This window comes from Manacus candei, unplaced genomic scaffold (assembly GCF_025592945.1).
Source record: "Manacus candei isolate 608988 ecotype Guabito, Panama unplaced genomic scaffold, ASM2559294v1 h1tg000060l, whole genome shotgun sequence".
Taxonomy (NCBI): domain Eukaryota; kingdom Metazoa; phylum Chordata; class Aves; order Passeriformes; family Pipridae; genus Manacus; species Manacus candei.
This window is the reverse complement of record NW_026138108.1, coordinates 13138514-13163486: the sequence shown is the minus strand read 5'-3', so window position 1 is coordinate 13163486 and position 24973 is coordinate 13138514. Positions and strand designations below refer to the sequence as shown.

At 40.2% G+C, this 24973-nt stretch overlaps 1 protein-coding gene across 10 annotated transcripts in view; it reads right to left on the bottom strand.

Annotated features, from left to right (window-relative positions):
* Positions 1 to 22898, bottom strand: part of CCDC180 (coiled-coil domain containing 180) — a 37293-nt gene extending 14395 nt beyond the window's left edge. For 5 of the 10 annotated variants that reach the window (XM_051803799.1, XM_051803796.1, XM_051803798.1 and 2 more), the window contains exons 1-32: positions 22676 to 22897; positions 20762 to 20946; positions 19821 to 19903; positions 19185 to 19294; positions 18960 to 19088; positions 18688 to 18798; positions 17557 to 17652; positions 17146 to 17309; positions 16849 to 16968; positions 16112 to 16191; positions 15336 to 15424; positions 14745 to 14864; positions 13937 to 14110; positions 13325 to 13440; positions 11749 to 11875; positions 11418 to 11481; positions 10610 to 10815; positions 9831 to 10039; positions 9145 to 9320; positions 7873 to 8053; positions 7197 to 7343; positions 6796 to 6940; positions 6472 to 6588; positions 5951 to 6049; positions 5490 to 5603; positions 4690 to 4889; positions 3880 to 3950; positions 3039 to 3117; positions 2096 to 2170; positions 1133 to 1199; positions 795 to 936; positions 212 to 372 (exon numbers count right to left, since the gene is read on the bottom strand). In XM_051803799.1, coding sequence (XP_051659759.1) covers positions 212 to 372; positions 795 to 936; positions 1133 to 1199; positions 2096 to 2170; positions 3039 to 3117; positions 3880 to 3950; positions 4690 to 4889; positions 5490 to 5603; positions 5951 to 6049; positions 6472 to 6588; positions 6796 to 6940; positions 7197 to 7343; positions 7873 to 8053; positions 9145 to 9320; positions 9831 to 10039; positions 10610 to 10815; positions 11418 to 11481; positions 11749 to 11875; positions 13325 to 13440; positions 13937 to 14110; positions 14745 to 14864; positions 15336 to 15424; positions 16112 to 16191; positions 16849 to 16968; positions 17146 to 17309; positions 17557 to 17652; positions 18688 to 18798; positions 18960 to 19088; positions 19185 to 19294; positions 19821 to 19903; positions 20762 to 20883 — 3894 coding nt within the window. In that variant the 5' untranslated portion in view covers positions 20884 to 20946; positions 22676 to 22897. Of the gene's footprint in view, positions 1 to 211; positions 373 to 794; positions 937 to 1132; positions 1200 to 2095; positions 2171 to 3038; positions 3118 to 3879; positions 3951 to 4689; positions 4890 to 5489; positions 5604 to 5950; positions 6050 to 6471; positions 6589 to 6795; positions 6941 to 7196; positions 7344 to 7872; positions 8054 to 9144; positions 9321 to 9830; positions 10040 to 10609; positions 10816 to 11417; positions 11482 to 11748; positions 11876 to 13324; positions 13441 to 13936; positions 14111 to 14744; positions 14865 to 15335; positions 15425 to 16111; positions 16192 to 16848; positions 16969 to 17145; positions 17310 to 17556; positions 17653 to 18687; positions 18799 to 18959; positions 19089 to 19184; positions 19295 to 19820; positions 19904 to 20761; positions 20947 to 22675 lie in introns of all 10 variants that reach the window. The other 5 variants (XM_051803797.1, XM_051803802.1, XM_051803801.1 and 2 more) reach the window with 5 other exon arrangements.
* Positions 22899 to 24973: the final 2075 nt, after the last annotated feature.

The following is a 24973-nucleotide window of genomic DNA, read 5'->3' as shown; positions in this document are numbered from 1 at the left end:
CCAGTGCTGGAAGAAGGGAGAAAAAGGACTGAGTTCCAGGAAATACAAAGCTTCCAGGAAAACTACCCAGACTAACTGCAAACACAGAAACTACACCTCAGCTCAGCAGGGACTGATGAAGCAAAGAGTGAAAATGAGAAAAAGAAAACTTTATCAGATGCATTTAGCATTGCTTACACTGGAAGCATTCCAATATATCCATGATAGATACCTTCATATCCTCCCACTCTCCCAGCTGTCTGTTGAAGAGGTGCTGAATCTGAGCAGTGGAAGAGCTGAGTTTCTGCTCATGTTCTCTTAAAAGACTATCCACTGCCAACTGGGAGACAGAAGAGAGCTCCTCCTCAAACCACTTCAGCTGATCCCGAAATTCTTTGGGGAAAAAACAGGGCGTGTACGTGACACAGAAGTATTAATTGCAAGGAAAAAAACCCCACTCAGTCCAGATGAACACACACTGCAAGGATCAAACAGCCTGGAATTTTCTCTCTCAGAGATTCTGTCTCTGCCATTCCTTTTCCTAGGTCCAATGCTTTGAGAAACGTACACTTGCTTAAAGATGTGACCTGTACAGGTCTTTCAACTTAGTCAAGTGCCCTTCTGCTATGATTTTTGTAGCTGAGAATACTCAGAAAAGAATATTGGCTCAAGTCCCAGTAAAATCAACTGGAGTTTTTCCACTGAGTCGGATGGATTAAGACAACGACATTAATTCTTGGTCACTGCAATTTTCACCTTACATATTGAAAAATTGCACACACAAGAAATTAAAAGTCTTAAAGGAGTGAATTTACCTCTAAGACAGAAATTGTAGTAATCATCTGCCTGTCTTTTGTATGACAGTAGTTTCTGTCTGAGCTTTTCTGCCCAACGTTCAAAAGTCTCTGGCAGATATTTAGGTATTCCCATCTGAGGTGTCTTTTCTCCATAAAAATCCTACAGAAGGGAACAAAAAACCAGATAAATTGTTGATAACACATTCAAATGTGTCACATCTAGGTATATAAGAGCAGGAGAAGGAAGGAAAATTATTGGATGGTCTGACAAATACTGAAAAGAACCAAATTATTTCTCTGACACAGGAGTGGACCTATGAAAGCAAAAGTGACTGAAGAACACAAGGTTTTCTTACCTCACCAAGGTCAAGCAAGGTGTTGCTACCCGTCCAGAGAATATTCATAATGATCCCCTTAAAAGTACTGAAAACCAACAAAATTAAAAAAAAAAATTAAATACTATCACATGGTAAAATTATCACATTGGCAATATTCACTGCTCTTCAAATATTCTGTTCAGGTTAATTTTAATACATTTTTCAGAGCATACCCAAACAAATATTCAGAATGCCTAAGATCCTTCCCCTGCATTAGCTTTGGTTCTTTTCAGAAGCAGCCAGGACTTGCAGCTATTGTAAATCATCACTAGAGAGCACTGCCACATCAAAAAGCAATCCTAGCCAACTTCCTGTGCCTAAAACTTACCTTAAGAACTGACCATGCACTCTGGATAAACCAGAAATATTTGAAGGTGGGTCTAGCTTTTTACTGGAATTATTTTGAAGCACAATGGGAAATAAAATTCCCAAGTGCTTAAACATCTTAGGCATTAATTTGAATAGTTTTGCATGGCACATACGAAATATCTCAGTTCTGTAGAGTACAGCTGCACAGATAGGATAATTTTCTTAGAGAAGGGGAATGGGACCTGTTTGCTCCATGTTTATTCCTATCAATGGAATATTGAGCACAAGAATGTAGTGTATAAAGTGTATTGGTCTTCTCAGATGTGAAAATAATGGAAAGACAGGCTATTTTATATTCCCCACCCTCTTCTTGTAAATGTGCAAAATGGGCTCCAATGAGACCTCCCATTTCAGACATTAAACAGAATAAAACAGATGATCTTTTATTTTCATTGTTAGTATGTTACAAAAAGGAACTGTTCTGTAAGCACTTTGACCAATAAATATCAAGGTTAAATACCTCAAAATTCAATAGTGAACTCTATAGGTCACAATGATAGATAGATACATGGATTAGATAGATAGAGGGGTTTTTCAGATTAACTTCTTCTTCTGCAAATACACATGACTTACTCAGACTTTGGAGGCTTCTTTTCAAATATCTGGTATGTCCTGTCCTTAGGAACAGATTTGGTGCTTTTCTTTTCGCTAGGAAAGAAAAACATTCATTTGATGCTATCCACAAGTGTTTTCCTTCTCTGGCTGATGATGGGAGTATATGATGGACTGAAGAAAAAAAAAAAATCAGAAAAACGTAACTCTAAAACTAGTATTATTGTGTGCCCTGGACAGGGTTAATTTTTGGCCAGGACCTGGAGGTTATTCTGTACCACCTCCTGTGATTGCCAGGGCCAGGGAAAGGGGTATTGTCGGGGCTTTCCTTGTGGTGAGCATCACATGTGAATCCTTTGCCTCTCTTGTACACTTTGTTATTCATATTGTTGCTGTTACTGTTTGTTTTCTCACCTCATTGTCCTTGCCAGCCCACCAGGAGGGGAGGAGGAGAGGGAAGTGAGTGCTTGGACTTTTTCAGTGGGAACACTAAATAGGGGAATACCATTCCTAAATCACAACAATATGAAAATAATTTTTTGATGGAAAAAGATTCTCAGGATTCTCTTCTAAACTCTCAGCTGTTCAAAACTTTTCTGTTGTTTTCACTGTTACAGTAGCTCATTTCATTGATCTATGGACTAAGCTGAACACAAACTATTTAGATGCCACACCTGAAAATTAAGCCACACTGATTTAAGGGTTAGTCTATATTTCAACAACTTCAGAGTCCAAAACAGCAGTAGATGAAGGAGAAAAAGAAAAACTTTTTCCCAGCCACAATCTGGAAAAAAAAAAACCCAAACAAAACAAAGCTGATCATGTGGACATAAACAGAGATGGAAAAAAAGGCTCATACAAAAAAGCATTAAGAATCTTTCAATGAACAGGCAGGGTACAAAGTTTACTTAGAATTTCCGCGTAGAAATATTTCAAGTGGAATTCCTCCTTTCAGGGGTCTCACCTTTTTTTTGGCTTCGTTTCATCCAAAGATGATTTCTTGGTGGTCTGAGCTGCACGTGCATTGGATACCTTCTTCTTTACTGGAGGAAGAATGGTTTTTAGTTAACAAGGAAAGATGAAGAACATTGTATAAATGCCAATTGAAGTATTTTTTATATGGATATGAATTTTGTGTTCTTGTTTTCCTTACAATATGTAGGGCACAACTACAGGAACAATCATAACTGAGGCAACCCAGAAGTGGCAACAGCAATAAAGGTTATGTTCTGGGGATGCCAAAGAAAATGGACAGATGGGAGGAGATATAAAACAACATGAAGGCAGGAGAATGTAAACAACGTGAATAAGGAGAATGAATGGGCTACATTCATAGTCTTGGCTGTGATAGGGACTTGGAAATGTGGAAGAGATAGAGAATACCTTTAAAAATGGCTGGAGAAGTCAAGCTCTCCAGAAGAGAGATGGGGAAATCAGAACACTACACAGGTAGCACCTGGGATTACCTCTGTGCTCACATTTGAGTGGATGATAACACAGTTTGAGAAGTATCCCTGATTCCCTACATATTTTCATGACCTCTGTTCCAATTCTTTTCTCTATTCCTTTTGCTATCACAGAGATATCCTTTGTAACACTACCTCATTCTGCAGCTTTCATTGGTTTAAGAGCCAAAAATCATCTTACTATTGCAAGGTAAAGATATCCAAGAAAAAAACTGGGATGCACCAACTCTCAGAACTAGCAGGGAAGCCACTGGTCTGGAACATGCTGGACTTGTGCAGTAAAATGATAGGAACTACAGTTTAGATGAACAGAATGCATTAAAAGAAATATAGGCACACCTGGTCCTAATGAACGTGAGCGATCTTTTCTCTCTTGATTTAAGTCTGGAGATTGTTTGGATGGGACAAATCTAAAACAAAAAAGAGAGATAAGTGGCTGTTGAATATCCTGTTACTTTATGTTCTATATTACATACTACATTATATAGAGACCTGGGCAAGTTCTCCAACCCTACCATGAGCTAAGTGTGGTTAAACTTCTGAGTTCATATTTAACAGATAGGGTTACTTTTACAACTGACAGTGTATATTGAAGTACTTTAATGGGACTAACTAACTTTTTACCTGAAATTTTGGAATTTCTACAAGCAAAAACGCATTAAAATAATATTTGCAAATCAAACACTTTTCATATTATTCATTGCACAGTTTTCAGCCGACTGTGTAGCATGTAATCACCTTTTAAGGTGATCACCTTTCAGACAAAAATTAAATCACTACATCTAAACTTTATCATTGTGCTATAAAATAGATGTCACTTATTACTCAAAAGGGGGTACTTTTTGCTGTTAGAAATCTTGCTTTTAAAAAGAAATCAGTCTCAGCCAGACTGAATTTTAAAGTTAGACTGATCAGAAAGTATGAAGTAGTATTATCTACGAACAGTCTACTCAAGTTCTGGATATACAAGGTATTCTACAAAATATGAATTCAGGAAAACCTTCATATGCTTCTGGAATATAAATTTAAAAAATACTGTTGTGAAGCCTCTTGTAGCATATCATGAGCCTCATGGAGAGAAGTGGCATATGGAGCCGAGAAAATATAAATCAAGGACAGAAAAATACCTTTAGGCAAACAAGTACTTACCCAGCTAAATTCTGGATAACACTTATTGCCAAATCTTCAAGTGCTGACGTATCCATTCTGCTGGGATTTAACACGGGGAATTTTTCAGGATCCAGCCCCATTACCATCCTTTTGCTCTCATCTCTAAGGCTCTCTCTTTGAACAGCAGGAGCAATGGAATCTTGTGACATCCCATCCATGGCAAGAGTGGGAACGTCCTCCTGAAATGGGAAGAAAAATGAAGCTCTCTTGTCTGTAGCAGGCAGTTAGTGAAAGCATTCCACACTGTAACTGGCTACTAAAGCAGATCTTCCAAACAGACACTATTTTGCTTCACAGGTTGAACTAAAAGTTTTTGTCATTCTAGTAGCAGTGTTGTTACAGTTATACAACTCTGAAACACTTCAAAGCAGTTAAGAGTAGGTTCTCAAAATAATCATCAACAGTATTTAAAGGTATACTCTCAAAGCAATGATCCACTGAGATGACAAAATAAAGACAGACTTTCCAGAAAAGGAAAAAAGGAAACACAACCCATTTGATAAAAACAAAATCTCTTCCAGACACATTTGATTTTTTTAAATTATTTAAAGAAATCCATGAAAAATGTATCTATGAATAGTGCCTTGAAAACAAACTCAACTGAGCAACTCATTCTCAACCTCTTAATAAAATGTCCTAATGTTACAGTGTCTTGGGCAGCTTGGCATAATGCAGATTCTTTCTTCATTTGAAAATTCAAAGCACAGATCCTGAAAAACTTTTAAAGCATCTACTCAGGGAAATTCTCTCAACATTAAATAAAATATGTAGATACTTACACTGGCATGTGGGATCATTGCTTTTTCTAAGAAGCAGTCAAGATACTGGCTTCTCTTTTTCAGCTCTTTCAACACCTCTTTAGCAAAATCATACAACTCTTCAGAAGCTGAAGCCTTAAAGATATGGGAATACAGATGGTATTTATTAAACTAGATATTTTGGCCTTTTCAAACATGCTGACTCTTGCAAACAACATCAGTGGCCTCTATTCTGTCACCAGCTTATCTACACACACATGGAAGCAATGAGACAGCATAGAGGTTGAGCTTTTGGTCTGGTAAAGAGGAAAAGAGGTGTGGGACCTTCCTGAGCAAAAATTCTGTGTTTCTGCCCACCCCCTAAATGTGAAGAAACACCAGCCTACCTTAAAAATATTAGTTTATGCAATCATGCACAGTGAGTCTAACAACAACTATTAACAATTCAAATTAAATACCATTTTGTGCTGTTTAGAACTTACTTCTTTATCTGCAGTAGGATGAGCACAAGCATCTCTCTTCTGCTGGAGCTTCTCCAGGTAAGACTTTAATGTCACTGACTGCAAATTGGAATTTGCTACCTAAAGCAGAAGCAGATAGTGGGGAGGTAAAATCCCCATTCAGGGGATTTTCAGAGCCTCCACTTTCAAACCACTAGAACCATTGACAAAAAACAGGTAAAAAAAAAATCCCTGGTACTCAGAGAAGCTGAAAACAGTAATTCATAAAAGCAACACTTCATGTCCTTCACTGTACCACACAAAAATGCTGGTCAATTCAGATGTACATACTCAATGTGCTGCAGGCCCATAGTGTTCCAGCACAGCTGCAGCAGTAAAAACAAAGTTTTAAGCTGACAGCGACAGAAAACAGGTTTTGAATTAACACAGCAAGTCACTTAATGTTTGTCCACTCTGAATTCAGCCAAAATATCTTCAACAGGATAAAAAAAAAATAATTATTATATGGAATTTAAGCAAAGTTCTGATGTTTCCCTTTGTACCTCTGATTTGATTTGCTGTTGTAGCCATCTCAAAGATTTCTGGACCTTCTCCATAAAGGCTTGACTCACAGAGACATCAGCAAATTTTTTTTCAGACTGCTTGATAAGTTCAGTAGCCTTTAAGAAAGCCAGAAACAAGAGACAGGACTAGGTAATTTTTTACTTTTTAAAACTTAAATAATAGAACTCACCATTTTTATTTCTTTTTTGCCATCATGTAATTGCCAAAGAGAACAGTCTTAAAGTTATAATTGGAAAGCAGGCTGACTGCAAATCACATTTATCAATAGAAAACATAACTTGAAAGAATAAAACTCTGCATACCTGCTCCAAGCAGCTTGATTCCATTTTCTCCACATCTGTCTTGATTAAACTTTCTAGAGAGTCAATTTGCTTACTTTCTTTCTGAAGACAGCTGTTGAAAAACTTTACTTCTTCAGAAGAGAAGTCACCTCCCTCCGAAAATAATCTGAAAGCAAAAGTAGAAGCTGTGACTCTTCTTTTTCTCCAAGACTATCTTAGCTAAGCAGCCCTAAAATGTGGATATCAACACAAATGTGATGAAAACAGCATAATAATTGCGGCTTAATGGAATTTTTTTTTAAATAGCAAACTAGATGAATAACGAAATAAACTTTAATTTTACCCTTCTGCCTATGCAACAAACGCTGATGCCCGGAAATAGGTCACTATTTATAAACAAAACTTCCATGAAATCTCTATACCTGCAAGTTTTGAGAAAATCCACATTTGAACGCTTTAGTTTTCCTAAAGCTTCCTCCAAATAGTGCTGGTAACTCCTCACAGTAACCCCAACTGATTCCAGATGATTGTGGAGCTCTGATTGCAGATTGTTCCTGGAAGAAGCTGACCTAATAAGAAATAACAAAAGACAGGGAAAACATGTCAGAAGAGGAACACACATGATGATCTGGTGACTGCTGGCTGTAAAGACATGAACAAATGTCAGAATTCAGAAGTGATTAAGTGAAGTCTGAAGGCAACCCCCTGAGCTGGGATGGTCTGACTGAACACATGGAAGGTATCAGCAACAGCTGATGCTATTGAGAGGTTTTCTTCAAAATCAATTAGTCAATTACTATTACTGTGCAGGTTCAGTAAAGTGGATAAAATCTAAACAGATGAAACATCTTTTCTACTTAAAGACTGCCAGCACTTTGAAAAGAGATGAAAAATTCCATATGTTCAGCCCTGATTTTAATTTTTTCAGGGAGAGAGAATGAAATTCTTTAGATCTTTTCCAGTTTTATAAAGTACTCTTCACTGAAGAATAATGATGTATAAAACAGGTTCAGAATGCAAACCAGAAACATCTCAGACAGCAATCAGGAGTATTTAACAATGGAGACTTCCAGCCAGAAACACCTGTGGCACACTTACTGCTCAGTCATAGGAGCATGGAGGAAGTCATACTCCAAGTTACGGATTCGGGAGCCGAAGTTTTTGTTGAGGTTATTTAGCTGATCCAAAAATTTGTGAAATTCAGCTTTCTCCTTTTTCAGGCTTTCTTCCAGCCCCTCACAGTGGCACTCGAGACGCTCTTTGTGAAGTGACAGTTCCCCTGAGAAGAAAAGAAGCTTTCCAGTATGGATATTCTTCCCTGTTTGCTGTGGACTACCACAATGCCCAGTCAGCCTACAACCAACAGCAGCAGCAAAATAAACAGAAGCAGACCTCGCAGTAACTAAACCATACAAATAAACCACATTCCATTTGGTTTCTTTGGCTTTCCTTCTGTTTTAAACATATATCCTTAGCAGCTCCTAATCCATTCAAAACACAAATGTCTCTTGTTTGCTCTAAACATTCTTTTTCCTTTATTTTTGATCATTGCTGACATTTTCATTATATCTCTGTTCTCAGTCTTGTAACAAAAGTAAAGTGGTTTGTTTTTTTTTTAATGGAAAATACACTTCTCCCTGGTTTTGTGAGGGGAAAAAACATCAGTTTTGGTCTCCCTTCTGGAATGATAGTTGGATAAATCAAGAGCCGGCCAATTGCCTCAATAAAGCAGCCAGAAAAAGCACCTCTTTGCAGAAAAAGGGAAATTGAAAAATTGTTTGCTTGTTCTCCCAAGAGAGAGTTTTTTACTTTATATGTTAAAGACCAACAAACCTGTCTAAAGTACTTTTTTCTCACCATAAAAACCAGACAATTCTCATGTGAAAAAGGTTTTGATTAGTGGCTGCTCCGTAGTTGCTCAGTGATATTTCACAGTGCTAAATCCTTCCTCTCGTGTTTTCAGAAGCCTGGTCCTGTCATTTCAGCTCTCTCAACTTGGCTAATTCTTTCTCTGCAACACCTGTAAAATTAGTTTTTTGTACAATAAAAACTCTTGTTAAATAATTTCAAGGTGAATGAGAATTCACAAACGTTGACAATACAATGTTCTTCTATGTCTCGTACAGTGCAGTTGTTGATCAGGGCACCACTGTCTATTTTTCCAAACATAACACAGCACAAACCAGGAAGAGGTGTAGAAATGTCATTCTGAAAATAGATGAGTAACATATTACACTGGGAATTTGTACACACCCAACTGCTTCCTTGCTCAGTTGTCCTTTACAATGCTGAAATAGTTTTGGCCCACTTGTGATCATCTCTAAAAAAAGTCATATGATGCTCACAGTAAAAAAAAAAAAAAATCAGTACCAGCTCTAACATTGTAGATATTTGTCTGTATCTCCTCCTGCTTTTGTTGATGCAACTGAAGATGCAGCAGAAGTATTGAATTCAGCTCCTCTTTCTTGGCAGCCACGAAGACACGGGATTTGGACAAGGATTCTGCAAACCATTTCTCCAAGTGTTCAAAAAAGCAGAGGCGAATCCTACGATTGAAAAAGAAATACTACAGCGAGGAACAGGAAATAATAAATAAGAATTTATTAAATATATTCATTCTAAGAATTTAACTTCTGACTACAGGAAGATATGCTTTCAGTACCATTTGCACAATACTGGTCACGTTTTTGAGCTAGCTGCCTACTACTGAGTACCAGGCATTTTACCTTCATGGCTCTGCAGGGAATTTGGGAATTTTACTTGTCTTTCTGTGATCTGTTTTCTCACTTAATAAATTTCCATAAAATATGAATATTCTGTAAAGGTAAACGCATTTGTGGTACTCTGAAAGGATGGCTACAAAGCAATATAAACATTTTCTTATATTTGTATCAATTTAAAAAAGAGGAATGACATAATAATTATACAATTATAATTTTATAATTAGAATATCTAATTATATACTAATAATTAGCTAATTTTTGCCTCTTCAGTATAATGTTTCTTCTAAAGAGCTGAAATTTGTCTATTACATAAAGAAGCTGTTTTCTACTCACTTTTTCTTCAGCTTGACAAACATGGTTTCTTTGAGAAGCACATATTTCAGGTACATAGGAAGTGATTCTTCCTCTTCATATTTTGTAAAATAATTCTCCTTGATGTCAGCCTCTTCAACTCCAAGGACAGTGTAAATGTTTCCACTAGCAGTGGAAAATATTTCCATGGCCTTTTCAGCACTTTCTGCCTTGCTGCTATTGAACACTGCCTAGTGAACAGTTGGAAATCATCATCTGCTACCTTTAAAGGTATCAGCATGGAATCAACACAGCACAAGCTAATGTAAGAATCCTAAGGATATTTAGAAGAGCATTCTCAATTTGGACAACACTAATACAGTGTCAGCAATATTTATATATTTATATATTTATATATGGTGGGAAGGCTCAATAGGCAAAGTCACCTATGTTTTAGATGGGTTTTGATATGTTAATAAATTAATGGAATTAAAGACCTGAAAAAACAATACTTAGGTACAAATACAGCTTAAAGCATTCACCATGGCTTAAGGACACTGTCATGAAAGAAAGACAGATTAAAAAAAAAAAAACTATGCAAAGAGTTTTTACAAAGGTAAAAGCAGTGCTTGTAAATGGTTTTATACACTCTATTTGTCCATAAAGAGGATCTAAACCCCTATGGGCTTTGACAAACTAAGCAAACAAAGACTTTCTATTCATCCTCAGCAAAAAGACTTCCTATTCCTCCTTATTTTGGGCAAGACTGCCTTCACCTTCAAAATTCATTCTCTTGTTCACTTAATCTCTGTAACACTTACCCCTTGTTCTGCATGTTCAGTGTCTTCACTTGTATGAGGAATGCTCTCTCCATCTTCCTCTGTTTCTTCAGTTTCCTGTGCCAAGATCTCCTCATGCTCAGCTGGGTTTGTTTCTCCATCTGATCGTTCACAACTGTCTATCTCTTCTGGCACTGGCTGAGAGAGACGATTGTCCCACTCTGCTCTCTGCTGGTGCACCTCAAGTCCTGGAGGCAATTTTGGATGCCACAATGTAAGAAAGATCTAAACCTATTAGGGAGCGTTCAAAGGAGAGAGACACAGATGGTGAAGGGACTAGAGGGGAAGCCTTGTGAGGAATGGCTGAGGTGATTTGGCTTGTTCAGCTGGAGGAGAGGAGACTGAGGTCAGAGTTCATTGGGGTCTGCAGCTCCCGAGGGGTGGTGGAGGGGCAGCTCCCATCTCTGCTCGGTGTGAGCAGGGACAGGGCCCGAGGGAAGGGCTGGAACTATGTCAGAGGAAGTTTAGCTGGATCTCAGGAAAAGGTTCTTCCCCTAGAGGGTGGCAGGGCACTGAAGAGGCTCCTCAGGGCAGTGGTCACAGCCCCAAGGCTGCCAGAGCTCAAGGACCATTTGGACAATGCTCTCAGGCACATGGTTTTGTTGTGGTGTCTGTGCAGGGCCAGGAGTTTGGACTTGGATGATCCTTGTGGGTCACTTCCAACTCAGGATATTCTACCATTTTCCTCTCTTTCATTTTCTTGCCTCAATGAGTCATTTACAGTTAAAGCACAGTTTTACTGGTTGCAATCCAAAGAGATACAGATTGAAAAAAAAGCAAGCAAAAATACCTGTTTGTACCACTGAGGTATCACTTTGATCTTGAACCACGGAGGCTATCTCGCCTTGCAAGTTCTAAAAGCAAAACAACAAAAAAAACCCCCATACCACTTGAAAATACAGATTTACCTCTTTGTAAGAAATCCACATCCCTTCTCAAAATATATCTATGTCAGTAAGTTATGATAGTCTTGAGTGGATCACTTATTGTCTAAAGAACCTGTGACACTCAAATTCACTAATATAAGTTTGTTACCTTGTAGTTTTCTGTTTAAAAGGCAAATGAATTTGATGAAATGCAGTTTGTAACAAGATTTTAACCAGATAAAATTTTCTTTTTACCTGTTTGAAGACTTCCTTCACATTAAAATGCTGGCTGATGGATATGCTGTAAGAAATCAACTCCTGCAAAATAGCTTCTGGGTAAGCCATTACTTCATCCATTACAACTTGGTTGAGTGTCTCATTCCTGTCAAATTTAAGGTCACTGTTTAAGAGATTCAAGAATGTATAAAAATAAAATAAATTTGACTACAGTGCCTTTAAATTCAAATCTAACTGTCTCACCCATCTCATAAAACCTTTAGGCTAAATGTTGCACTTGATATGTTTACACCAAGTACAATCACATCCTGGCTTATTAGCAGAGATTAGTTCATTACAAATATATGAATGTACAGAAATTAAGAAATATTCACAATAAAGCCTTTCACATCTTTCCTTTTGGATGGGAAATCATTCAAAATCTGTGCTTATGTAAGGAATATTAAAAATGAGAGGTCAAATTACTGTCCTCCATTATTTGTTCTGTATTGGTGCTCAGCTTTGAACGAGCCTGTCACAAGAGACTGCAAAGCTTCCCCACCCCAAGGGAGGTGATTGGCATCTCCTTAATGTATATTAATCCACTGGACTCTAACTTTTGTGGGACTCTCACCACTGAGAAGACCAGAAGAACAAGACCTATGGGATGCTGCCGGGTTTCATGGACTAGTGATACATTTTCTATTTTAATCTCTCTCTGTCACCCTCTTTCTTCCCCTTCCTTTTTCCTATTTCTTTCTATCTCTCTTTCTCTGCCTCACATTTACTGTTAAATAAAACCCACACTATTGACTTTGGCACATGATCTTGTTTGCACCTTAATTCCGGCAGAGGCATTTCTAATCATTTTAATAACCAGATCATAACAATAGGTTACATTGCCTTCCTGCAACCTCACATTGTATTTTAACTTGTTCCATTACCTTTGGGGTTTTTTAAATCGTTCTAATGAGCATTAAGAGCACCAACCCCATAGCTCTAACCACAATCCCACTGGGAGGTGTGTGAAGGTCCACATCACTCTTCTAACGTGCCTCGACCTCCCGGGTGTGAGAATAGAGCTGCTTCCTCTCAGCCTGTTTAATCTTCACACCTGCTGCTGAGCATGGTATGTGTCAATTTTCATAATGAATTTTATAGTTGCAAATGCCTAATCATGACACAGGTCACAGAAATATTACCAAAATAAATATTTTGGCTATCTGAAAGTTCTTAGCGAATTCTAGTCCTCGCAACTTTGAAGGAGATCAAATCTGAGACCACAGGTGATGGTGCAGACCAATTTCTGATTCCTGTGAGTCAAGAATCTGAACTACTACTTTTAACTTCTGCATAAGGCATGGATAAGGCACAACAATACTGATCTGGTGTAGTTTTTGAGTGACACCAGTCTTCCTTAGTCCTGCTCATAAACTATGAGTATTATTTGCCTTAACCTTGTTCAGTATGTACATTATTTCATTGTACAGTCTCACATGAATTAGCAAGCAGTGTTTTTCCACATCTTTGCACTACAGCATAAACAAGATCTAAGTAGTACAACCAACATGAAAGTATGCTTTACTTTTTAAGTTTACACTAAAAAAATTCATACCTAGCTCTAATATGATCTAAAGAAGAAAGGGCCTTCTCCATGTAATTCTTCAGCTCTTCTTCACAGCTTGCCATTTTCATTTTTTCCAAAATTATATCCAGATCCACTTTCATCATCTAAGGCCACACAGAAAACACAAGTAAAAATCATTTAGTATATACTAAAATCTCCATAACTATTTAAGATTCAAGTAATTTGGTTATGTATGTATATTTTAACAACCTTAGTAAAACTCATTGCCTATGAAGACCTTTCCTACATAATTAACATTTCTGACACTGTCACCCTAAGTTGCTTCTTATAACTATGAGAAGTTGACATCCAATCAGACTTTGTACCTGCACAAGATTTTATAATAGCAACTTGCAGTCTCTTTATAATGAAAATATAATCTTTACCACTGCTGCCATATCAAGAATATGATATGACTGCCCACTCAGTGGGAATCAAGCAGTTACCAAAGATGTACCTGACAGAATGGAACCGACACGTAGAAATTCCAGCATAAAAGTCAAACATTAAGTTTTTCATTTTATTTTGAACTCCAGAGGGCTCTTTGCATTAAGAAGTCCTTTCTTTACATCATGCCACATCCTTGATTTATGTCTATACCTGTATAATGCCATCCTGTTCCCATCTGCATTCATCCACTTTCTTCTGAAGTTCACTCTCCTGCTGGGACAGTCGGAGTTTATGGACATCCCAGAGGGCCATGGCCTCCTGAAAATAGCTGTACAAGCCTTGACAGTGCTGCTCATGCTGTTTAGCCATCTCCTTAAAGTCTCTCTAAAGAAAAACATTTAAGTGACTAAGTTATTTTTAAACTGCTGGAAGGTGAAATGAAGGAATAAGAGGATATGTAACGTGACAAAAGGCTGCCTGGAAACATACTGTCAGTATTCAACACAGTAAGAGGAAAAAGCCATCCAAGTAAACTGGATAAAAACGTGGATTTTTATTCTACAAGCTGAGAGTATCAGAACTTCTGTTTATTCTTTTGATACTGTAAAGTACAGAATCACCAAGTTCTGCCATCTATCATTTTAGGAATGACTGCCCAGTCATTTTCTCGTACAGAAGAATAAAAGATGAGACTGAAAGAAATTTGGGAGATCATTTAAACCTATTCCTCTGCCTCTAGGCAGGTTGGGCTATACAAAATTCATCCCTGACATATATATTTATATTACAAATATAAATTATGATATAAATATATTTATGTTACAAATGTAAACCAAATCATTACGAACTCTTCTCCTTGAATCACACCAAGCTTCTTTTCTTTGTGGTGTTCACTCACACTGTGGATCTCATTCTAGTGTGACATCAAGAGCCTCAGATGCAGATGGCACTGCAGGTGGGAGGGCAGGAAGAACAGACTAATACCAGGGAGTAGTAAAAATATATGTGATGAACGTACATCCATATGCTCCAGTTCTTCTTCGAACCTACGTCCTAGTTCCTCAGTCATGTGAAGCATGTCAGAGTGCACAATTTCAACATCTTTTACAGTGTAAACATTCAAATCCAACAGGCTCATCTAAACAAAAAAATGCCAAGTTATTGACATGCATATAACAAATACTGTGTGGCTTTTAGCGAGTATGGGTTAACAACTGCTGGTGTTTCTTCTTGTGATGGACAGAGAAAGGTTCAACCCCCCAGATCTCACATTCTGGAAACAGTACAATTCTATTGGAGGCAAGGAAAGAAATGGAGTCAGAGAGGTGGAATTTCTTTCCCAAAATAAGACACTTAGCACAAAGGCTGAGTGTCCTTGCATCCTCCACACAAATGTAGGACAATACTTCCTTCATTATTGCCATTTGTTACGGCTTTTACACATTTCGAGTACAAATACCACAGCAACTTCTCTAACGGAATAAGACAGAGGTTAAAAAGTAATTTCACTTGTTATCTCAATGTCTGGCGGATCCTCAAACATTTTTTACTGTAGTGACACTGTACCATCAACAATCCTTCCAAGAAGTCCCAAAGCTGTGACGCTCACCTTGCAGACCTGCACTTTTTCCTGACATTTGCCCAGGACCAGCTCATACTCGCTGTGCATTTTCTTCACGCACTCTGCATTGTGGGTGTCTGAAGAACATGGAGCAGACCACAGTCAGCATTCCTGTACTTCCCAGTACAGTGTGAAATGGAAATGTGACAGAAGCCCTGTGCTGAATCTCAGCACAGGAACAGATCCCAGCGGGTCTGCACACTTGTGCGACACAAACAATCAATTACAGAACATTTTTTAATACAAATCTGTTTATCATTATGCTTAAAAGTAGCAAGTTATTTACAGTTGCTACCAACTTCTTTGCTACTATACAGGCTACAAATATCACGACAGGATGTGCTCTGGAGTAAAAGAAGGCAGAAACACAGAGGGAAGGCACTGTATAGGACTCAGAGAAAGAACATCTCCAACACTTTTCCTCTCCTTCTCCAAAAGGTAAAAAGGAGTATTTTTGTACGACTAAGAACTGCTCCATATAAAAATTAACCTTCTGTCTCCCCCAGATTAATTCTAACCAAGACAGTTCCTGCTAGACCTCACCATGCACAAGTGCCTGTGCTGGCCAAAAGGAGGTGATGCCCCAGAAAACTTCTTTGGGTCCTGCTGCCAGCTCAAAGCAACTGAGAAGGTATGTGAAAACATATGGAACAAAGAAAAGAGCAAACATGCCCTTTCAAAGCAACTGCCTGCTTTGTTGCTGCCTGGAAAAAAAAGAAAGAATTGCCTGAATTCCAGATTGGTTTTATGATTTTCCAACTTACCTAAACTTTGGTTTAAATTCTCCAAAGTTCTGTACCATTCATTTATCTCAGATTTCATGTCTGTTGGAGGCAACAAGGTGCTATCAAAATAGGAAACAAGAGTCAAGTATCTTAACATATAAACCAGTCAGTTGTTAAAAGATAAAATTATGAATCAGAGTTTCCATGCACTTTATTTTATTTACTGCCATCTCAGCGATGAAAATAAACCAAGGAGACTGCTGTTGTTCAAGTCCACTGAACAAGTGACTGACAAGGGACTAACTTGTTCCTACATTCATTCTAAAAGAAAAGCTGTAAATGTTGTAATGCCTTGCATCCAAAAATGCTTGTTGTCAGGATGGATATTCAAACATAGACAGTCAGATTTCTATCCAGATTCTTCCGTAATTTATTACAGAAATGAAATCCTGTGCAGAAACAATGCACTGACTAAAGCACCAACTTGTAGTTCTCTACCCATCCTTGTCTGCTCATTTATACCATGTTTCAAATATTAGTTAAGATTTACTTTTGCAGTCCTGCATTTCTAGCTCTCCATCATCCCCTATTTAGTGTAGCTGGTGCACTGAAAACCAGGAATGCATTTTTTCCATTAAAAAGAGCTTTACCAAAAAAAAGTTCAGGACCTGCCTACTTCTGAACTCTACAATCACAGATTGACAGAAAGTAAAGTGCATTTTGTAGCCAAGTCCCCTATTAACTCCAGAAAGAATTCTATTTCTCTTTTGCCATACCCAACGTGCTGCAAAACCTCCAGTCTCTGCTCACTGAGTACAGTCTGCTCCTTTATCATATTTTCCATTTCTGTTTTCACAGTTGGGGGATTCTGTATTTCTTCACTTGCCATAAATTCTCTGTAGGATGGAAAAATGATATGTAAAATGGAAATGTGATATATGTGCTATGCTATGTGATACGTATCATATGTTTAATGAAAAAATGATAAAACAGTACTGTTTATAGAAAACACAACTGAACACTAGTCACTTTGTGTTATTCATTCTCCAAAATGTGACTGTAAAATTTCTGACCTGAAACTCTGAATTACACGGTTCTTTTGGATGAGCTTCCAGTCCTTGACTCTCTCTTGCCATTTCAATTTATGTGCTTTTTCCTTCTCAAGCTCTGATTTCATTAGATTAAAGAGCAGCTTGGCAGTTGCCCTCTCATTACCCAGCAGGGCTCGGTTTATATTCTGCATATTAAAAAATAAAATCAGGAGTATTTTATCAGCATACAACATAAAAAAAACACCCATAAATTGTCTCTTCTATGTAAAAGGAGGGAGAAAAGAACACAAATGATAAAGAATATTCTGCAAAAGAGAAACTTCTTTTGTATGTCAGTGATTGATAAGTAGAAAAAATGAATTTCAACTGGGAAAAAAAAAAGACATTCTGGGAATATTCAGATTGCTATCTTGCCCCAGACAAAACATTTACCGTGGCCTCCTCGTTGATGAGCTTGTGAACATCAGCTGCCAAGAAGAAGGAAATTTCCTCCAGTTTCACTGTATACTTTTTCAGTATATTTGCTATCTGTGCAATAAAAGAATAAAGAAAAGCATCAACTAAAAAAGTGTAACTCAGATGTCAGTTTCCCAAGTTATAAAATTACATGAACAAAACATTTTTTTTCCATTAAAATAAATTCAATTGGTTGATAGACAGATTGAGAAATAAACCTTAAAATATTAATCTTAAATATATCAAAGACTGATTTTTTAAAATCATTCATTAAAAAGTAACTAAAACTTTCCACTTTGTTACTACTCATTTGGTTTTTCTTTCATATCTGTGAAAATTGAGCACTCTGCAGACAAGCTGCAATATGAATTCAAAAAAAAAAAAAAAAAAATCACACCAACTTCCTTTCAAATATCTGGAGTGAATCCACCAGTGCCTGTTTTAAGGAAGAACAAAATTTAAGGAAATGTTGCCATCTCTGGCCTTTTTCATAACTAAACAAACATCAATAAAAAAGTTACTGGTGATACTCTTGGACCTGCTCACTATGTCTGCGTTACAAAGAGGACAAACTGGCACAGGTAGAACAAACAGCCTTTGTTTGCCTCTAAGAACAACGCAGCCAGGACCTCCTTAAGGGGTATCTATTATTTATCCAAACATTTACTGTGATATCCAATGACTTTTACAAGTCAGCCTAAAGCCTACACAACTGCAACACAAGTCCTACTGATACCCAGGCTACCCAAACTAAAACTGAGCTAGGTCATGCCTGTGGTCTTTCTCAGCTGTCCCCAAAAAATAACAGAGCAGATGACAGTTCGACCTAAAAAACCCTTGCATGAAAACAAAAGCAGCTCACCTTCAGTACAGATAATTGTGCAAGAAAGAAACACCTTGAAACTGAAAAAAAAGTATTTTCTTCTGATTATGCAGGTATAAAATGATTGAATGGTCTACTGGTGAAAGGAAAGCAATCACCACACAACAGAATTACTGGTAGATCTCTGACTCCTATGGAAACAAGCTACTCTTTGCTCTGCATCCAGCATTATCAGCAAATAATAATCTTATCCTTAAGTAACAGTTATTAAGGCTGCATCTCACTTTAGAGGCTCGATTCCTTTCCATCTTCTTTAGGGATTCATCCATTGTCCTAATCCACTTCTTTCTGTTCAAGGATTCCTGGTGAATCATATTCCACAGTTCTTCCAAACCCTGCAATAAGAATTTAGTCTCAATCTCTTTGAAAAGTAAATGTAACAAAAAAAAAATTTAAAAAAGAAAACAGATCTTAAGACTCCAGTGAGCCATGAGAACCTGTTACACAGAGCAGGTACAAATAACTGAAGGTGAGCCAATGCTCTGAGCTGCCTTACTTCAAAGGAGAAACCTTCTAGAGCCGTGTCAGACACAATCTTTTCGAACAGAAGTCCACTTTTTTCATCAGATTTCATCACTTTTAGTTGAAGGAATTTTTGAAGCTCCGAAACAGAGGCTTCCATCTCCTAAAAAGAGAAGGAACCCAGTGTGATCACTTGAATATTGGGCCCTGACCTTAGAATAGCACTCTAGACTACCTGGATTAAAAAATCCTGCCTTACTTTGCCAACGTAGTCCAGCTCCTGCTGCATTTTGGTCACTGCTTGATCGTGACGCTTTCGCCGTCGTTCTGCCACGCATTTCAAGGTCTCGCTGTTTTTTTCCTCAGGAACTGCCAAGAAAGAAATGAGGATGATGGAGCCTGGAACTCTTGCTGCAGAACATGGGATGCACAAAGAATAAATCCCCAAATGCCCACTATGACTGCTGCAGTTTGTGCAGCTCTTACAGTGTGCAGCATGGGAAGGGAAATCTTTGCAAATGGAGGTTAAAAATACTTGAGCATATTTTAAAACCTCTCTTATTAACTTGTGATTTTCAGGATAAAAGCATGGAAGCTATCAACTAAAGCTCAGGTGTGATGCAAAAAAGTTGCATCATTTCAAGAGTGAGATCTGCTTACATCAGAACTGGAATTTATCATCCAAACATAAGCTGTGATTGACTGACAATTTCACAACCATTTTTTTTTTCTAAGAGGAGACTCTTCAGATTCAAAATTACCTACAAATCACCAAAAACGTGCCAGGTCATTTCTGAGCTTGATTTTATACCTTGTTCAGCTAAAACTGCTATATGTATAGTGTCTCCTATGAATGCAAATTTAAATAGCTGACATAAAGGGAAAACAATTTTACCAACTATATCAGGTAGGCCTCTGACTTCCTCAGCTGAACTTGTATCTACATTTCTCCAGGCCTCTGGAGATGTTGTAGGTTCTCTGAAACAAGAAGAGAATAAAGCTTTGATTTGTATTAAATGTGTAAGAAGAGGGACTAGCACAATAATATAATATTCACTTTAAGTGGCAAAATGTAACATTTAAGTGAACATAAGTATTGTTTTAACTACAAAGAATATGATTCAAAGAATCAACGTTGCTTCTTCTGACATGAACTGAACTGAGTAGTGGTTTGAACTAGTGTGGTTTGACCCCAACTTCAAATCTGTTATGATGGCATTAAAGCAATACATGCTAGATTTAGTGCATGCAAACTACAAACACAAACATACTATGCCTAAAAGGTATAAGAATCTGTGAAATCTCAAGGAGGAATCAGCAAGAAATGTGAAAATAGCCTTTATCTGCCCACTGCTCTTCCCATTGGCTTGGGCATTGTGTTTCTCCTTGGGGTCAATGAGAATCCAGGAGAATTCAGCAGCAGGGTTAGGGTAAAAAGGATGGATGCATTAACGTCTTTCTTGTTCATTACGCAATCTTACTGCACCATCATCACCATCATCATGTAAATCATCAACATACTTTGAAATATAGTTCAAAAAGATGTGTCAGACTGGGCATCTACCTAGACTGCTCTGAGCGAAGAAGACAGGCAATTTCTTTTGCAAAGGAAAGCCACACAATATGCCTGCCATTGCAAATATCAGCCTGTCAGCCTGCACTTTAACAGGCAGCAGCTCATCATACTAAATTTACATTGAGCAAGGAGACACTCTGTTACAAGTCATTAGTGCTATGACCAAGAATTCAGAAATTTCTTGCTCCCAGTGCAAATCTTACAACTTCATTCCTATAGTCATGAACATATAATTGGGGGTTTATGCTTCTGTTCTCTACCTGTCTGGTTGTGCCTTTTTTGTGGAGTCATTGATGGGCCTTTTTCCATCACACTTCTGCTGATAACATGGTAGTAGCACGGCATCAGCAGACATTTCTGAATGCCTATCCGAAGTGAGCATTTTACTCTTCTTAGAAGACCTACTCTTCTTCTTTCTTTCATTCAAAAGGTGTGCTAAGTGAGCCTTCAAAGAACCATAATCACAACAGTTAGAATTCCTTCCAATCTCCTGAATGGAGAACAGTGACAAAATAGTTCACAAAAATTGCGGGGGAAGGGAAGGGTGGCAGAAGAAAAAAGCAAAAAAAAAGGAACCCTACTTGGCACGTGCATAACCATCTAAGGCTATTTTAATCTAAGGCTATTTTCAAAATGAGAAAAAAAGGTTAACCTTTTCCTCAGAGAGGAAAAGTGCAGCCAACTGGATTGTGTGCCTTGCTTACAGTCACCAGGAAAGTCAACAGCAGAGTGAGAAATGCCTGAATCTGGCTGTGACTTTTAATACGTTTTACTGCTGTGTTATAATGATGCTGCCTTCAGTTAATATATTCTGATACACAGTGAAGAGATGAGAACACATGGAGATGCATTAGAGAGCATATGCTGGAGATAACACAATTATTTTCTACTCAAACAAACCAAACCCAGAAAGGTCGAAACTGAGCTCCTGCCTGATGTCACTTCAACAGCCAGCAAACAACTGACCAACACAACCAACTCCTTTGGCTTTTACTCGGTCCTTTGGGTTTTTTACCTTGGCCTTGGAGATTGGTTTACAGCCTTCCTCTCCACAAACGTGTCACACACATCCTATTGGAAACAGGTGGCCCATCCCAGCTGACTGCCAGGCCTGCTTCCAGAGAACTGGCAACTACAAGCTGGGAGTCAAGAGGAGACACAACATTTCAGTTGGAAAAGGGCCTTTCTTGAATCACAGAATGGTCTGTGCTGGAAGGGACCTTCAAGCCCATCCAGTTACCCCCCGCCATGGGCAGGGACACCTTCCACTAGCCCAGGTTGCTCCAAGCCCCGTCCAACCTGGCCTTGGACACTTCCAGGGATCCAGGGGCAGCCACAGCTTCTCTGGGCAACCTGTGCCAGGGTCTCACCACCCTCCCAGGAAAACACTTCTTCCCAATATCCCATCTAACCCTGCCCTCTGTCAGTGTGAGGATGTGCCCCCTCGTTCTGGCCCTGTAGGCTCCTGTCCCAGGTCCCTCTCCAGCTCTCCTGGAGCCCCTTTAGGCACTGCAAGGGGCTCTATTGTCTCCCTGGAGCCTTCTCCAGGCTGCACAACCCCAGCTCTCCCAGCCAGCCACCATGGCAGAGGTGCTCCGGCCTTGGAAGAAGATTTGTGGCCTCCCCAAGACTCCAAAGGGTGGTGAAACAGGAGGCCAGGCCCAAAAGAGTTAACTAAGAAATTTTGGCCTGCTAACAAGTTACTAATATCCAAAACCATCTGTGCTCGTTCTGTTCTACTTACCGGACCAAAACTTAAGAGAATGGTAAAAGAACATGTAATAAGCCTAGAGGTAATAAATTAAGATGCAGTAGGATAAGGTAGACATTGGAATAGAAGAAACAGGACAGGAACCATGGCTTTTTCCAAGCTTCAGTGAGCGGGTCGAGAACAATGGAAAAGAAGAGAGGTCAAGCTGAGGAAGATGAGAACTAGCCCCCAGACTCAGGGAGGAAGAACAGAACTCCCACCAAAATTGGGGGCTAGGAGAAGCCCCGCCTGAGCTCCACCTATACTTCGCCTGTTATTAGTATGTATAGATAAATGCTGTAATCACTTGAATATGCACTTAATCATATACGAAAACTGTATAAAACCTGCTGATTCCATGTGAAGCCTTGGAGCAGGTTTTTCCAGCAACAGCTGGCTTGCTCCCAGCGCTGTCAATAAATACCTTTGCTGCTCAAAGATCAAAGCCTCTGGGCGGTTCATCATTCCGGATTTTTCGGATTCAGTGAAACTCCACGCCTACCGCTCGGCTTCCAGGATCGAGGGCTGTCACCGCAGGCGGTGCTCCCGGCTGTCGCTCCCGGACGATCCCGGCTGTCGCTCCCGGACGATCCCGGCTGTCGCTCCCGGACGATCCCGGCTGTCGCTCCCGGACGATCCCTGTTTCTCCCCGGGCAGCCGAGTCGCGCGGCGCGTTGCCATACCAACGGCAGGGGGCGTGGCCAACGCCAGCAGAGGGACGGGATCCCCGCCCACCTCCCCACCCCCTCTGACAGCGCCCCCTGGCGGGCGCTGCCGGCACAGCGCCGCCGCTCCAGCTCATCCCGCCGGGATCCGCACCCTCCACGGGACAGCTTTCCTCACGGACAGCGCAAGCCAACGCTCTCACACCTTGTTTTTTTCCCCCCATGCCTCTTCATGCCTCTCTATGTGAACAGATTTGGTTTTGAATTTTTTCTTCTGTACAGGAGCGACTGCTACTGGCACAGGTTGCTCCTCTGGTTCAGCTGCAGCTTGAGTGGCCACGGCGCCTGTTGGTCTGCTTTCCTTCTCCTCCTTCCGAGGGTGCTGTTTAGTTTTGCACTGTGTCTGATAAATAGTAGCCAGGGCCCAGAGCACTGCACTAAGTTGCTCCTCTCTGGAACTGCCACAGCATTTCTCTTTCAAAGATTCTGCTACTTTATCAGGATCCTGTAGTTGACAGAGGTAAACTTCCAAATCATTGGAGCAGAACAGTCTTTCAAAACCTGACCGATTTTCTCCAACATTCCATGCCCCTCCTGGCTACTGCAAAAATAACCCTGTCCTGGATGGAACCAGGAGAACCCATTCTGTAACAGGGTCTTTCCTAGCAGCCAGTTCTCCTGGTTCCTCACAGGCTTTCTGTCCCGGGAAACAGGGCTGCTGTACGCTTTTTTCAGCCCGGTGCTCCAATTGCCGGTCCCCCTTCTCGAAAACTGAGACAAATTAAGATTCCTCCCAGATAAAAGGTTCCAGCATGGAGAAGTTTTCTACCCACAGAGTGCCCAGTCTGCTCCAGCACCTTCACTACAGAGTCAAAGGTTCCAGGATTTCCTTACTGGGGTAAAATTCTGCTCTTTGTTTTTCTCAGTTCTGCCTTGGGATTGGGGTCCCACATCCCCATAGTGACTAGTGCTTTTGGCTTTCTACAGCTCCAGCTGCCAGTGCCACTGCCCAAATGGCGTACGGACAAAGATTACTCCCAGAACAAAGGGGCCAGGACAGAAAACTTTTGCTGCCTGTGGAGTGCCAAGGCTGGCCCACCAAATCGACCTGAGAGTCAAAGGTTGCAGGCTTGCTTGGCTGCGGAGAAGGGCTTTTGGCTTTATACAGCTCGAGCTGTCAGTGCCACTGCCCAAATGGCATACGGATGAAGATTCCTCCCAAAATAAAGAGGCCAGGACAGAAAGCGCTTGCTGGCCATGGAGTGCCCAGGCTGGCCCACCAAATCCACCCAAGAGCCAAAGGTTGCAGGCTTGCTTGGCTGGGGAGAAGTGCTCTTGGCTTTATACAGCTCCAGCTGCCAGTCCCACTGCCCAAATGGCTTGGAAAAGGTGCCAGCACAGAAAGCCCTGGCTGCCCACGGAGTGCCCAGGCTCTGCCACACACTGCACCTGAAAGTCAAACCTGTAGGGCTTTCTGTCCTGGGAAACAGGGCTGCTGTCCCCCCTTTGGTCAGCCCCGCCCGCCATTGCCGGCTCGCCCCCCCCAACCCCAATACAAATGAGGATTCCTTGCAGGGAAAAGGTGCCAGCACAGAAACCCCTGGCTGCCCACGGAGTGCCCAGGCTGCGCCACACACTGCACCTAAAAGCCCAACCTGTCAAGCTTTCTGTCCTGGGAAACAGGACTCCTGTTCCCCCTTTGGTCAGCCCAACCCTCATTGCCGGCTCGCCCCCCCCAAAACCAACACAAATGAGGATTCTTCGAAGGGAAAAGGTGCCAGCACGGAAAGCCCTGGCTGCCCACGGAGTGCCCAGCCTGCGCCACTCACTGCACCTGAAAGCCCAACCTCACAACCTTTCTGTCCTGGGAAACAGGGCTGCTGTCCCCACTTTGGTCAGCCCCGCCCGCTATTGCCGGCCACTCGATCCAAAAACCTTACAAATGAGGATTCCTCGCAAGGAAAGGGTGCCAGCACAGAAAGCCCTGGCTGCCCACGGAGTGCCCAGGCTGCGCCACACACTGCACCTGAAAGCCAAACCTGTCAAGCTTTCTGTCC